The following is a 16,738-nucleotide window of genomic DNA, read 5'->3' as shown; positions in this document are numbered from 1 at the left end:
AAATTGCTTGTATCATTAATGTACTAGAGAGTTTTTATCCAACGGCAATAGAACACGTGGAAATCATGGATGACGTGTCATTCGAATCCACCGTTAAAAAGCTGGCCGACTTCACCCGTGATCTTCTCGTATCGTACCGAACTCACAAAGCGGTCCCAAAAAGACCCGACCCGGCTGACGTAACAAGCGCTACAGTCCAAACACACATTTCGTAGGTAGTGACCAAATCATTTCCCCCAACAGCACTGCCACGCACGCACCCCACTTTTCTTTCGCCACGTGTCTAGCACAGGGACCACTGGAAGTTTTTTACCGCCCACGTGTCTTCTAGAAACTGCGTCCTAAACTATCCACGTGTCGCTTCCTTTTCTTCTATAAAATCCGCCTTTTTCTCCTGCGTTCTAAGTTTCAAGCGCAGCAGCAGAGAAATAACTTTGAGAGAAAACTGAAAAAAAAAAGACGAGAGAAAAAGAGAGGAGAAATTATGGCCGCCGATTTGCAATTACCGCCGGGATTTAGGTTTCATCCAACGGACGACGAGCTTGTAACGCATTATCTGTGCCGTAAATGTGCGTCGCAGCCGATTTCTGTGCCGATTATTGCTGAAATCGATCTTTATAAATACAATCCCTGGGATTTGCCTGGTAATTATTTATCTATTTCTTTATTTACAAAATTTATTGAAATAAATTAGCTAATATAATATTCGAGATGGGAATTTAATGGCGATCATGATTATTATTATTACAGAAAGGGCTTTGTACGGAGAGAAAGAGTGGTATTTCTTTTCTCCGAGGGACCGGAAGTATCCGAACGGTTCGAGGCCGAACCGGTCGGCTGGGAGTGGGTATTGGAAGGCGACCGGAGCTGATAAACCGATTGGGCGGCCGAAGCCGGCTGGGATTAAGAAGGCTTTGGTGTTCTACTCAGGGAAAGCTCCCAAGGGTGAGAAAACCAATTGGATCATGCACGAGTACCGGCTCGCTGACGTGGACCGGTCCGCTCGCAAGAAGAATAGTCTGAGGGTATATTCTCGAGCTATTTATTAATTACGTAATTTAGAAGTAATAGCTGAAATTCAATTTTCTTATCCTAAAGAAAGAAAGTCTTGAAATTACTAATTTCTATTTCATGCCTCAACTTTTCAAATTATAAATTTGGTGTTTGAAGTCTGAATTTTAATTGAAATCCATCCATCAACGAAACACAAATCTTTAAAAAACTGAATGAATTAATTTAAACTTTTTTTTAAAAAAATTATTATTATTTTTACATCCGTAGAGAAATCTCGAGGTTATTGTACATGATAATTTATAACCACTTCAGAGGCTTGATTTCTAGATTTAAGCCTATTTCATCCACACAATGATTTTAAGTTCTTTTTAGTTTTCAAATTTTAGTTTAATATGGCTAACTAAGTAAATTAGAAAGGAGGAAATGTAGAGTAATAAAAAAAGAAAAGGAAAAAATTTAGAAAACAGGGCTTTAACTTTCTAAAGTTCACAAAATTAACTAAGTATTTGATTTTACTCTTTTACATGGGAGAGGAGATCTTGATTCGAAGGAAAAGGGGAAAAATTAAAATTAAAATTAACAAAAGGCATTTGATTTTGCAGCTAGACGATTGGGTACTCTGCCGTATATACAACAAAAAGGGCGTAATCGAGAAACAGCAACAGCACCACCACCTTCCAATCAATCAGCCGGAAATGAGTACAATCGGATTCGTAGAAACCGAGGAACAGGAGGAAAAGCCGGAAATTCTCAACGACGGGGCAGTTTCCGGCCGAATTCCGTCGCAAGCTCCACCGTCATCCGGCGTAGTGAACGATTACATGTACTTCGACGCATCAGATTCAATTCCTCGTCTTCACGCCGACTCGAGCTGCTCGGAGCACGTGGTATCGTCAGAGTTCACGTGCGAAGTCCAGAGTCAACCTAGATTAAAAGAAGAGTACTCTGGATTTCAGTACAATTACATGGACACTTCATTGGAAAACGCCTTCTGTGCTCAATTTCCGACTTTAAATCTGATGTCGCCATTGCAGGATATGTTCATGTTCAAGCCATTTTGAATTCGACATGTCGAATTTTCTTGTTCGATTGTACGGTGGCTCGAGACGGTGGTCGATGACTGTGCCGTGCGATAATTTGCGCAATAAGCAATTGCTGCTGTAATGATGAGATCTGAATCAACTCGGTGGCGGAAGCGGCGGCGCTGGCGACGGAGCCCCAGTTCGAGTTGAAAATTGTCGCGATGAGCTATTTTAGCACGTGTATTGTCGATGTATATATTTGTGTCAAACGTGCCAGTGATTGGAGAAACGTTTTTAATATTGTTGCAATTTGCTGACAATTTTTTTCTCTAAAATTAAATTACTAGCACTTAATCCTCAACTTGTATTTCCTTTTTTCCTAATAAAAATGTATTTCCTTTATTGCCTTCATCCTGCCATTTTTTTAAAGTTCTTTGGTAAGCTGCACAGTAAATTGTTACTAAGAAATATAGTTTGCATTTTGTTTTTTAGGGATCCTTTTGCCTTGTGAATAGTATTTAACAGTAATTAATACTTTATGAGTTTCTTTTTTATTTTATTTTATTTTTTGTATTTATTATTTTATTATTATTATATGTTTGTGAAGAATTGGGAAATAATTGAACCGTCTCCTTTAGATGGTTTCCATCTTTGTTTTTAAAAATTAAGTTGAGTAGTATACGGGTTGGATTGAAAGTGTTTTTTTGGACCAACCTAAAATTTCGGGTTGATTGGTAATCTAAAGAATCCGAATAAAGTTTCTAATCTAATTCAACTTAATAGATTGAGTAGGTTGGTTTGAGTTGTCGGGTTATAACTTTTTTTTTAATTAAAATATGTAAATTTATATACATGATTAATAGCTAAAATCTCATAAAACTTCAAATATTAAATATCAAATATGTAAGATATTTATCGTAAACTTCAATTAGAAACAAATATCATAATAATTTTAAAAGAAAAATATTTAAAATTCATAAATTAATTAATACAAAGTCATCAAAATTTAAATAAAAAGAAATATGCATAGTATATCTTATTTATACATAATTAAGGTTGGGTTGGGTCAATCCAATATTACCCAACCCAACCAAAAAAAAATTGAAAAACTTTAACTCAACCTAACCCAAAAATAAAACTAACACAACCCAATCCTTATATTTTGGATTGGATAGTTTGAGTTGTTCGGGTTGTCAGTTATTTGAACACCCCTAATTAAGTTTATAGATACTATTTATATCTTCAAATTTATTCTTCTGTTATCTATTTTTTAACAATAATTTAAAAATTCAAGTCAAATTTTGAGAATTAAAAAAAGTAGAAAGTTATTTTTGTTTTTAGAATTTGACTAATAATTTAAACATAGCAAATCATCATATATAATGTAAATGAAATAAGACTTAATTTTAAAAAACAATAAATCAAATGATTATCAAATAGACCTGAAAATCATTGTAAGCAATATAGATAAAATAGACTTAATTCTAAAAACAAAAATAAAAAATAAAATGGTTATCAAATTCACCTTGTTTCTTTTTCATTTAAACACTATTTTATATTTAAGACCTAATGTCATCAAATTTTTAAAATTTTGCTTTGGGGAAGATAATGCTTCATTCCCAACTGGGATACAAATTTTAAATTATCAGACTTTTCCACATACATTTAAAGAAGTGTGTTTGTCAATAAAATTAAAAAAAAAATAAAGGGAATAATTCTGTCTCTCTCTCTCTCTCTCTTTTTTTTTTTTTTTTTTTTTCCGGTTTTGTTTATAGGTTTTTCTCGAATTTTATTTTAATCTGGTATTTGAATTTTATTATTTTTAATATTCACTTGCGATCATTTAACATAAATTTCAATTGATTAATTAATTAAAAATAATTATAAAGTAAAATTTCAAATTTAATTTAAAAGTAGAAAAAGAATGAAGGTTAATTAATTATAATTTTTTTTAAAGAATTTTAATTTATTGTCATGAAAAGTAAGTATTTAATAAAATATAGAGACCAAGTCGAAGTACAATTCAAACGTCAAAAATAAAATTATATCATTTTAAAATTTAGACACTAAAATGAAATCGAATTCAAACGTCAAAAATAAAATTATATCATTTTAAAATTTAGACACTAAAATGAAATCGAAACTAAATACAAAGCATTTTAAAATAGAGACTAAATAAAAATCTCCATAATCTTGAGATAAAAAATATGTAAAGAACTGTGATGACGGAAAATAAAAGCCCATTCCACACATCGCATATCATCGGTGCAGATAGGCCCAAAAGACGTTATACGTTTCCGTGGGCCTTCTTTGTTATGTAAACAATGGACACTTTTTTTTTGGGCTTTCTATTCATATAGCCCAAATAAATAGGATAATTACAATTGATGACACTTTTATGTTTAATAATTAAGGATATGGCAGTATTTTTAAAGAGTTGAAATTTTCAAATATGACAAAATCTAACGATAGGTGGAAAATATAGCAAATATGACAAATATAACAAAATCTACTGATACTTGTGTTAATGATATACTCTAACCAGCAATATAGTTCATCATTGATGAACTCCAAGAGTTGGATCTAAATTTTATTATATCTGAAAATTCTTTTGTATTGTGTTATATATGATAATCAACAACACTTAGACTTGATTACTATTTCTGCAAGTGCGTCAAATAAATAAGTTCAATTACACAACCATCTAGATTTTTGCATTTTTTATATAAATAGCCTAATCGACTATTATTTTATATATAAAAAAAATGCCTAATTTACTTTTCCAGTATTTATTACAATTTATTTTTTTAACTATATAATAATAGTATTATCAAAATGGGCTGGTAAGGAAAGTTTTCCATGGTCATGAACTCTAAAAAAATGGTGCTCTTTCCAAAACCTAAACAAGTAAGGAAAAGTTATTCCAAATTTTTTTAAGTTGTCGTCTTTATATATGAAAGCAATAAATAATGATCAAGATAGGTTTTGAAAGAGAAAACAAGATATATTTGACATATGTAATACAATACATTCGATATATAAATGAAATTCTTAAAAATTATCTCATATTTGATAAGTGTACGAACAAGACGACTTGTACAATATATCGTCTTATATAACGAACAATAAATGTAATGTATATTTACATTTTACAGTCATTTTACAGTATATTTATAAATGCACAAAAAATAAACAATGGTATATATAATGTGTATATTTATATTTTCAATATATTACTAATATATTTGACATTTGTTTAAAATCTCAATAGAGAAAAGACTCATTTTCAACTAGGAATATAGAAGAAAATAAATGAAATCTCATAAAACGAATGAAAAAGTTAATTTAAAATATCATACACTAAATGAATATCGATCGAAAATAATAAATAACAAAAAAAAGATCAAATTTTTAAAGCGATGTTAACACGGGAATGATTAAGTATTTCAAATTTTTTGAAATAGTGATGAAAAATGTAAATTGGTCCAAAATGAATGATAAAAAATCTCGACGAAATAATTAAAAATCTACTATATTTATAAAATACATGATGTACCTATGATTTCTCGTGTATTTTTTTTTTGGGGTTAATGTTTATAACTTTCATCTTGATATTGAAGGTTTAAAAGTTTATTTTAGTCTTTAAATTAATAATTTAGTACTTTATCTTAATTTTATTTTAACAAATTAATGATATAACATCGAATATATGTATTGACATGTTGATATAAGCATACGTTCCAAGTCCATACAGGTTGAAAACAAACATTCAACCACTATTATTATTAGATGATATATAATAAAGATAAAAAAAAAATATATATCTTGATCATCATTTGTTTTTTAAATTCTATGACTTGTTCAGATCGACTTCTAAATGCTTTAAAATTTAATATAGACACTTTCGAAGTTTAAATACTAAAATGGAACAGATCAAAAGTCTGTAAAGTAAAATAAAAACTTTAGAAGTTTAAGAACCAAGACAAAATTTAACGTTAATTTTAAACACTATAATATCCATTAATACCTATTTTCTTATTTTCCTAATTTTTCTTTAAAAAAAAACAATTTTATGTATTAATACATACCTTCATTGTTCTATTTTTAGGTATTGAATGGCTGCTAGTCTAACACGCTCCTCTATTCATTTATCTATTAAAAACCGAGAAAAAATAAAAATAAGAATAATATAGAAATTCCCATGATTTATAATTTAGAAAAGAATATAGCAAAAAATACAGAGAGAGAATAATAAATAAATAAACAAGAAGGAAAAAAAAAATCCCAAAAAGAAAAAAGAAAACAAAAGGGAAAAGATCGAAATATGTATGGTTTAGGGAAATTTCGATGGGCATTGGTGGAAGGAGGAAACGTGGCAGTTGAAAGCGAAACGACGGCGTTTTACATTGGAAGGGCCCCACATTGTTCAATAGGATTTGAGAGACACTCGACAAGACATCCATTCCGCTAATGAAAGGGCCCTTCTTTCCTTCCCCAATGTTTGGTTTCTTATTATTTTTCTCCCTTTTGTTTCATTCCCTTTTGTTTCTTACCCTTCTTTATTATCATAACTTCAAAATAAAATAAAATAAAATAAATAACCCATCTCTCTTGCCTTCGTCGGTCGAGTTTCGATTCGGAGCTCGAATACGTCTCTGAGTGTAGTACGTAAGCCTATACTGATGATAGGTTCAAATTCTCATTTCTAAACTCGCTTAAACTTTAATAAATAATTTGATTATATTAACTTCAAATTTTGGTTGATCATTCTACAAATATCGAGTATTAAATTATACTCTATATATATTATTTAGAAAAGAAAAATTAACCAAAATAATTGAAAAGAAAAGAAATAATTTTTTAGTTCAACAACCATGGTAGTGAATGATCGAACTATCAATCTTTAAAATAGTAATTAGTGTCTTATCCACTAGTTATGCTTGGATCGACAGATATATTATTTTGAGAAAATATATACTACGATCCATCATCAAGAATAATACAGCTATATTAAATGTTACGGTAGAAAATAAATTGAAAGGATATTTTTTCTATAATGATTGAAATGAACGTTGAAATAAAGACAATAGGTTTATTTATCAACCTCTTGGGAAAAAAAATTGATATTTTAATACTCAAATGTGAGCTAATTTATAATTGATTGATTACAAACCTATGTTGAAATTTTTTAAAATAAACAATACCCATAAAGTAGAGATCGGTCTGGATTTATTTATTTTTTTAAAAAAACCCTTTAAAGATGAAAAGAAAATAATCCAACTTCCAAAGGACGTCATTTTTTATTTTCTATTTTTCGATAAATTGTTACAACTACCTCTAAAGTACCTTCAAACTTTCACTTATAACAATTGTATATATTCAGGGGTTAATTTTTATCACTTGGGACTTTAATTTTTAAATATGAGGGTTCAATTTTAATATTACTAGAAATTCGAAGAGTAAATTTTTATAATTGAAAGTTTAAAAATGTAACTGCTTCACCATCCTTAAAAGATGAATTCGTAGTTTGCTTTGTTTTTTTGTTTGGATGGTTAGATTTCATGTGGTAAAAAAATAATTAAATATTTAGGGAATAAATTTAAGTAAGGTGGATAGTTGTCCAACATTGACATGTGCTGTGGGATTCTCAAAGATTCAAATGTTAATTCAATTTCAGAGATCCCAAAAAAAAAAAAAAAACCTGCCGATGGAACTGTTACATTTGTACATTCACTATCTGTACCTTCTGTCTTATTACATTTATTTTTTCTTTTTTTAAAATTGTTTTGACATATTACATAATTCACATTTTTCAATACAAACTGTTTTTTTGCTTTAGAAAATATTTACAAACTTCTTTGCAAACATATATAATATATACTCAATTTGCACTTAATTTATTGAAGATTTATTATGCTGTCTAATTATAATTAGGGGTGTTAATTAAATTTAAATAAATCAACTACACTCATCAATTTGTGCTCTTTTTGAAGTGGATCGATCCATAAAGTTTGGTCGGCTTCAATTTGTGTGTGTATATAATTTAAATATAAAGACAAAAATTAATTGCCTTTTATTTGTTCCTATTATGTATTGTTTTCCTTAAATATTAAATAGTAATTAGGGGTTTTTTAGATATAAAAAAACATTTAAAAATATTTACATTTTACAACCAAAAAAAATTCAAAAAGTATTTAACTTTTTGCTATAAAATATTGAGATTTTTCTATTTATAAAAATTTCCCAAATAATTACAAGACAATGTTTAAAATATTCACCATACTATTTTCTTTTTCTTACCATAACTACACCTAATTCTTTTCAAAATAGAATTATTTGGAACTACTTTTTTTCTTTTACTTTTTTAACAAAATTAATCTAAAGATAAAAGTGATTTTTTTAAGGTAAAATTACAAGTTTAGTTCTTAAATTTTAAATTTGTGTTTGTATGGTTCTTGTACTTTAAAAAATATATAATAAATTTCTAAATTTTTAAATTTCTATCTATTTAGTCATTAATTGTAACAAGTATCTAATGAGTTTTTTAATTTTAAAATTTATATCAAGCAATATGTATCTAAATTTTTAATTTTGTATCGAATAGATCTTTGACATATTCAACATTTTTTTTAAAAAAAATATACATATTTACTATATAATTTTTTTGAAAAAAAGTTTAGGAAACATAAAATTCATTTTTATTTGTAATAGATCAATCGATTTTAAAGTTTTTTAAGCATGTTAGATGGTTAGATACAAAGTAAAAATTAATGAATCGACTAGATACTTTTAGAAATTTAAAATCTATTAAATTTAAGTCGATAATTAAAGATTTAAATATCCAACTTGTAATTTATTGGAGATTAAAATATAACTCAAATATCTAAAATTATTTAGGTTTGAAGTGTTTTAAATCCAATGGTTTGGTTTGCATCATGGTGGTATCTATTTAGGGTCCACTAAATCTTGACCACATGGGTGGTTCTTATCAATGATTTTTCCCTCTCCTTTCCCCTCTCTTATTTCTTGATTTCATTATCACCACTTAAGTTTATGTTTGGCCACAATTTTTTTTTTCTTTTTTCTTTTTTTCTTTTTTTTTTCTTTTTTTTTTTTTTTTAAAGTCATTACTACAAATTGCTTTGATTGAAAAGTAATATCATCACTGAGATTTTTATTTTTTATTTTTTATTTTGGGTTCAATGAAATATTTAAAGTCACTTTTGTGAGGATAGGGTTTCATTTGAATGTGTTCTTGATTATGAAAGCTTTTCTAAACATCTGTTTTCCCCTTCAAATAATTTCTCTTTTAAAGTTATTGTATCTTGATTTTTTCCCTTTAAATTATCATACTCAATTAAAATATATTTTAATTTATCTTTACTAATGAATACCTAATAAATATTTTGTTAAAAGTCAATATATCATTATATAAATATATAGATAGTGATATGGATTTGACCAATGCATTTTTTTGTTTTTTGTTTTTTTCTTTTTAGATCAAGAAATTTTAATGTGCTAAATACATTTTTTAAAATTGTAGATATTCTTTGACACTACAAGAATTTTCACATTTTCCTGCGTAAAAAAACGTTGGACAAAATATTAAAAACATTGGGATAGGTTATGCCAATGCATTTTTTTTTGCGTTGTTGTATCAATGTCAGGAGAAGTGCATCCCAACGGAAACTATTTTCATTGGCATAAATATCATTTTTGGCAACACAATTGTTCCCGTCGGCATATGTGTTTTCCCAACAAAATACAAATTGCATCAACAAAAGCATTTTTAAACAACAAAAATTTTCAGTTCAATAGACAGATTTCTACCAATGTTTATTTGCATCGGCATAAGTTGTTTATAATTTTATATATCTTTTGTAACCAACAAATTACCAAATTTTTATTTCTTGAATACCTAATTATGCACAAACAAAAATTAATATTCAAACAAATCAATTGGGGCAAATATAACAAAAGTAAACTTATATATTTAAAAATAAGACTAATATTAAATACACAAGCTATAAAATTCTATCAAAAAAACAAAAAAAAAAAACTATGTATGCAATTAAATTAAACAAATTCCCTATATTAAACAAATGTAATCTTCTCTAAGCTAAAATACCCTAAACCCAAATAAGTGTGATACTAAACCAAATTAAGTAATCATCTCAAAATCTTCTCGCATTTCATGAGAACGGCTTTTAGTTTTTAGTTTTTAATTTTTTTTTAATTGTGTATAAAATATGAATTATCTTAGTTTTATCATGTACTAATGTAACCCTGCTTTTCAAATTCATATCGAGTTAAGAAATCTGGAAAAAAGAAAAGAAAAAAAAAAAGAAAAAACAGTTTTTATTTTTAGAGATTTTGCTAACATTTCAAATATTACCTTAAAAAATGACCATGGCAAATAAATTGTAAAAGAAAAAAAAAAGGAAAATATCAAAATGTACACCAATATTTTGGAGTTATATTAATTAAAACCCTAAACTAATTCAAAACAACTCATATAATAGATCGAATAGATCTAGCTATATTCAAATAGTATGAGTTAATAAAACATGTATTTATACTTCAATATATTGTATTTTTATGTCTCGAGTAGAGTCAATATATAAGTTTTCCACTCCTGTCCTAACAACATAACAGGTCATGTATAAATAAGAAAAATATTGGATCACAAAATAGTTATAAAAGTTTTAGTGTTCACATATTTTAATTAGTCAAGGTTTGACATCTCGTAGAGGCTAGGGTTATACATGGGTAAGAGAAATTTTTTGGACCAACAACGTGTACACTTCTATTGAGTCGTATATCTAACTACCGATTGCAAAAAAGATGTTCCTAACACAATATCATCATAATACACCGAGAAAAACAATTGGAATCACAAATCCTCTCCAATCATGTAGTGAGAATCAATTGAATAGTAGTTGAGCACTAAAGAAGAATAAGCCAAGCACTTCCCATGAGAAGATGGAGCTCATGGATGGAAAACGAAGAGAATAGAGCGACAAAGGCTAAATCATAAGAGACAGAGATAGTAAGAGGAGGGTGAGAGATAGAGAGAGTGAGAAATTGGGTGAATGGAGTTAGGGTTAGTGGCGGATGAAAAAGAAATTAAAACGGAAAAGATAAACTTATATATATATATATATATGTCATAATTTCAATTATGTTTAGATTGAATCAACCAAAAAAAAATAATTCAATCCCAAATTAAAATTTTAGTTCTCAGAGAAATCAACTCAATCCGAATTAATTTTTTTTTAATCTAATCCATTCCTTTACAGTTTGAATTGGGTGGTCCAAACTATTCGAGTTATCGAGTCATTTAAACCCATTGTTCATCTATTTTTTTTTTAATAATAAACTTTTAAGTACAAATCACTCACCTACTTGGTAAAAGACAACTCGCATGCATTCTCATGGTTAATAACCATTGGGATTTTTCAATAAAATCAATCATGATATATTTTTTAGACGATTTATTTATTTATTTCTTTAAATAACACAATAACAATAAAAGTAGGTTAAATTAATTGCCAAGCAAAGTGTTTTTTCTTTCATTGGTCAAATGAAAATAATTGATATAATTAATTTAATAGTCAATTGGGCAATTAATATGATATTATTGCAGGGTAGTCCATCTGAGAGTTCATTACACATTTACACGCAAAGCTAATAATGCAAACGCTCCTTAATAGTCCATCTTTTCATTATTTTTTTTATTGATCTTATTAAAATTTTAATAACAAATTAAATTATATCTCAAAATTTTAGAGTTGTATCCATTACAATTTTGACATAATAATTGTATTGATTTAAATCATAGTCTTTCTTCTAATTTCGTTCGAAATAAATCATGCGACACTTATAATTGTATCAATTAAATTATTAAATAAATTAATCAATTTACACTATTTATTATGATCACTTTTAAAAATCATCTATGTATTGATTTTCATATATGTGTAGACTTTTTCAAATGTTTAATTAATAAAATGAACGATTAAAATTGATGATTAAGAATTTTGAAAGAAAATCTTAAACGAGAGTCTTGATGATTTTTTTTTTTTTTTTTTTAAGTTTAGAAATTTAATTGATAAAATTGAAGTCTATTATGTTTATCCAAATGAAACGTAATGTAAATAACAAATTGATACATTAGAAAAAATTATAAATTGATGTGATTAATATTTTATAGTTTTAATTGATATAATCTCCAAAGTGTAGGAGTATAAATGATTACTTATATATATATATTTTTTCTTCCCCTTTAATTAACTTACAAGTTGAATTTGTAACGAAAAAAAAAAAATTGAATTAGAAAAGTATTAATTGTATATCTATTCTTTTCATTTCTAGTTTGTTGTTACACCAACCAACCAAATATATATATATATATTGTTGTGAAATTGAAAAGTACAGTAAGCACAACGAATATAGAAAAGATATAATATAATAATATATATTTAAATATAATAAATAAATTAATATAATATGATATAATGATAAATTAAAATTATAAAATAACTAAAACTATAAAAATTGGGCAATATGGAAATTTAAGTGGAATTTTGAAGTGACCCACCAATGTGTATCGCGGGTGTTCATGGGTTGGGTTAGGTTGGGCTAAAAGACTTTTTTAGACCCAACCCAGATTGTAAATTTCTTTAACCTAAATAATCCTTTGAAATATTTGTGTTAAGTTGGTTCGGGTTAATCGGGTTATTTGTTTAAAATTTCGTTCTTAAAAAAACATAACATAAATATGTAAAAATCTTATTTAATTGTTTTTTCATATATTAAATTAAAATTAACATCTCAATTTCAATTTATATAGTGAAAATTTTCAATCAATATTAAGAGTTGTTGAAGAATAAATTATTAAAATATATTAGAATTAAATAAAATTAAAATCAATATATATAAATAATTGCGTTATATGTAATTAAAAAAATATTTTAAAGTTAATAATAAATTCGGGTTGGTTCGAATTGATTTGGGTTATATTAGGTGAACCTATGAACCAACTCAACCCATGAAATTTTCATTTATTTTAACCCAACCCAAACCGCACAGTTGGGTTGAGTTGATCAGGTCATCCGGTTTTTTGAACACCCCTAATGTATGATTTTAAGATCCACCAAATGCCACTATAGGCAAAGTGACAACTATGATTTGGTCTTACATGGATACCAAACATTGATGATTACAAGGCACATAGATAACATGAAGATGAACCCATGACTTTATTTATTATAATAATATTTGTAATATATTTGACTTTTTATGTTATTTTTTGTAAGTAAAATTGGAAAAAGCGACATTCAATTATCTAGTTAATGATATTTATTATTTGAGATATAAAGTTACCTTATGTTTTTTGTTTGGCTTTTGAAAAAGGAGATACAAAGTTTCCGATACAGTTATTTTATTATATTGTAATTTGTGGAATTTACATTTCATATTTTATGTTCTATTGTAATAGAATAAGATTTAAATATTATAATCTTTTTACGTGTACAATAAGATATGGGAAAGATAATGATATTACTAGTCACCATTGAATTTTTAATTAATATTTCTCTCATTTTTTAAACGGATTTAAAGCGTGTGATTATGACTAAAGATTTGTAATTCGAATTTTTCTATCTATATTATACTAAAAAAGATCAAAGTTGAGAAATTATTACTCGAGGACGGTATTTTTACATTGAAGAAAATACATTTTCATTTCGTATATATTTTTTATAAAATGAAAACATTAATGTGAATTTACATATTTTTACTAGTTTAAAATTAAAAATTGAAAGTACCCAATAGTTTATTTAAAAGAAAGTTAATAAAAAGGGACGACTTTTAAAGTAGCTATAGACTTTATTCATATTCCCTCATATTACCCACTCAAAATATAAGGGTTGAGTTGAGTTAGTTTTGTTATTGAGTTGGGTTGGGTTCAATTTTTTCATGTTTATTAGATTGGTTGGGTCGTGGATTGATTAAAAAAAATGTGGGTTAATCCAACTCAACTCGAGTTTTATGTATATTAATAATATATATACATTTTGTTTAAAGTTTCATTAGTTTGTATTAATTAATTTGTGATTTTTAATATATTTTTTAAAATTGTTATGATATTTATCTTCATTTGAATTTTGTAATAAATATCGTAGATATTTTGTGTTTAACATTTGAATTTTATGAGATTTTAGTTATTAGTTATGTGTTGTATATAGATTATATATTTTTAATTTTTAAAAAAATAATAATAAGTTATGACCCGACAACCTAACCCAGTCCAACCTGATAGGATGTATTAGCATGCAACGGAAGCAAACCGAATCAATAAGCACTCTAATTACATTTAATTTGAGTTCTAAAAGCATGTTTTGACAAAAAATATAAGAGAGTTTCTTATGAACATACCTTTGATGAATTCTCTCAAATCCAAGCTACTCTTCATGTGATTTCAACTCCAATTCTCTAGTGAATCACTAAGAAATCTTCTCTACTATTTTCAGCCTTGAATTTGAGTGATGGAACTATAATCAGAGTGAATTTGTGAAAGATTTTTGGTAGAGATGAATTTCTGCAGCAGTCTTCTCAAGAACTCATAAATTCTCCATTCAAATCCTCGATATTAGAGCTTTCATACACAAAATGCATGCAAACACTCAAACTCAGCTCAATGTCAGCAACAACTTGATGAAGAGTGGGATTTGTGTGTAAATTTGGGAGGAACACCTCCTACTTGGTGTAAAATGTGGGGAAAACCTACTCAAACCAAGTTTTCACGTTTTTTAATTTTCAATTTCAAATGTTAATCGATACCAAAATTGACTAAAATTTGATTTAATTAATTCATAATTAATTAAATCTAAAACATCAAAATTCAATTTCTTAAATTGAATCGAAATTGAAAATTAATTTGATTTTTAATTAATTAAACATATTTAATTAATTCAATAATTTAATATAAAATATTAAATTAATCACACACCCAATTTTAGTCATGAATCTTATTTATGTAATTAATATTTAAATCATTAATTAATATTATAAACTCTCAAATTTTATTTAATTTCAATAAATTAAACGTTAATTATATCAAATATAGTTATTCAAACCCTAATTCGAATTTGAACTTATTCAAATTCAAACCTTAATTTCAATTTGAACAATTCAAATTGATATCATTCCAAATTAACTCAATTTATTAATTCAAGGTGTTCATGTTTTACGAACTAGTAGAATGATCTTATGGACCTATAGATCATGAGCTCAAACGATTTAAGATTAATTGGCTAAAACTCTTTAGACTAAATTAATCAGTATTTGTTAGCTATCAAGTCACACTACTATAACTCGATAGTTGCACTATCCTCACTATAGATATATTTATGTCCACTTGATTTAATCATAATCAGTAAGTCGATCATTCACATTGTTCGTAATAACGGTTAGGTTGATACACTATTTTACCCCCGATATTACGTACTTCTTCATCAGTTCCACAGATTCTCTAATGAACAATTGGTTGTGATCCAATCACTAAATAAGATCCCTCTCGGGCAAAGGAGAGAATGGGGTCCCTTGTTCAATACCTGAATTCAACACCTAAGAGAACAACCTTTCTTCTATCCCTAAAATGAGTAGGTGTTAATTTCTTATTGCACCCTATGTCTCTAACTATCTACCCGATATTACACTTAAAATAGGAGACATATTGAGTTGTCGCTCATTACAAGATTTTTTACATGTTCCGATATTTTTTTTTTACTGACGCATTCATTTTCTTTGGCGTATGCGTATTTATCTCGACGAAAATTTAATGGGTCGGCCAAAATAGAATAACGTGCACGTTTTTTTAAAAAAATTATGCCGACGAAAATTGAAACTTTTTCCGACAAAAATATGTGGGGAGATGTCTTAAAAAACCCCATATTCTCTTTTCCCCCCAAGTTTCTTATCTTTTTCGGCCAAACGCAACTTTCTTCTTTTTTCCGGCCAGTTCAACAAACTAGCGCCCACCCCCAACTCCTCTGGCCACCGATCGAAACCCCCATCCCGCAGCCACTAGCCCCTCGATCCCCTCCCTTTCTGTTTCCTCCCCTCCCTTCCGTTCCTCCCTTTCTTTCCCCCCCAGCCGAGCCCCCTCCCCTCTGTCCCCCCCTTTCTTTTCCCCCCACCCCAAGGTCCCTCCCCTTTTCCGTCCCCTTCAACGACCCATCCATTTATTTTTTTTCTTTTTTTCTTCAATTTTTAGTTGCTCACCCTCCCTACCCATTTCGTTTCCCTTCCTTTAAGTCCTTCAGCGCTGTTGAGCCAACTTTCACCTATGCAAATCTAAGCATAATTCCGAATAAACGATAGTTCATAGTTAGCTGAGGATTAAGATCGAGTCACCTAGGTCATCTAGACGAAATAGTTAGTCTTTAACAGTAAACAATGTTAGAAAGTAAGAGTGACTTATTTCTTGGTCCGATCTTATGCAATTACATAAGACACCCTCATTCCTCGTGTTGATATATGAACGAATCAGAATCACTTCGTTTGTAGTATCTTTACAACTTGTAACAACTACAGAGTGGGCCGCATCCGATTGTGTTACCAGAATAAGGTACATAACCTTATTTGTATACTATAGATCATTTTGACTATTTACTTAAACTTGATCCACTCTTATGTAT

The 16,738-nt window shown here is 27.9% G+C and overlaps 1 protein-coding gene across 1 annotated transcript; it reads left to right on the top strand.

The window, feature by feature from the left end:
- Positions 1-401: 401 nt before the first annotated feature.
- Positions 402-2,447, top strand: LOC120086983 (NAC domain-containing protein 2-like). Its single transcript, XM_039043818.1, has 3 exons — positions 402-644; positions 751-1,025; positions 1,617-2,447. Exons 1-3 carry the CDS (start codon positions 485-487, stop codon positions 2,073-2,075), a joined length of 894 nt encoding a protein of 297 aa, XP_038899746.1. The 5' UTR covers positions 402-484; the 3' UTR covers positions 2,076-2,447.
- The last annotated feature ends 14,291 nt before the right edge of the window (positions 2,448-16,738 follow it).

Source organism: Benincasa hispida, chromosome 9, assembly GCF_027475165.1.
Source record: "Benincasa hispida cultivar pf3 chromosome 9, pf3_genome.v1.1, whole genome shotgun sequence".
In the NCBI taxonomy this organism is placed as follows: Eukaryota; Viridiplantae; Streptophyta; class Magnoliopsida; order Cucurbitales; family Cucurbitaceae; genus Benincasa; species Benincasa hispida.
Note: the sequence above shows the minus strand (reverse complement) of the source record. Positions and strands in the feature narration are given on the sequence as shown.

Coding starts and splice junctions, on each gene's coding strand:
- LOC120086983 (XM_039043818.1), top strand. CDS start 485: ATGGCCGCCGATTTGCAATTACCGCCGGGATTTAGGTTTCATCCAACG. Junction 645..750: donor CAATCCCTGGGATTTGCCTG/GTAATTATTTAT, acceptor TTATTATTACAG/AAAGGGCTTTGTACGGAGAG. Junction 1,026..1,616: donor GCAAGAAGAATAGTCTGAGG/GTATATTCTCGA, acceptor TTGATTTTGCAG/CTAGACGATTGGGTACTCTG.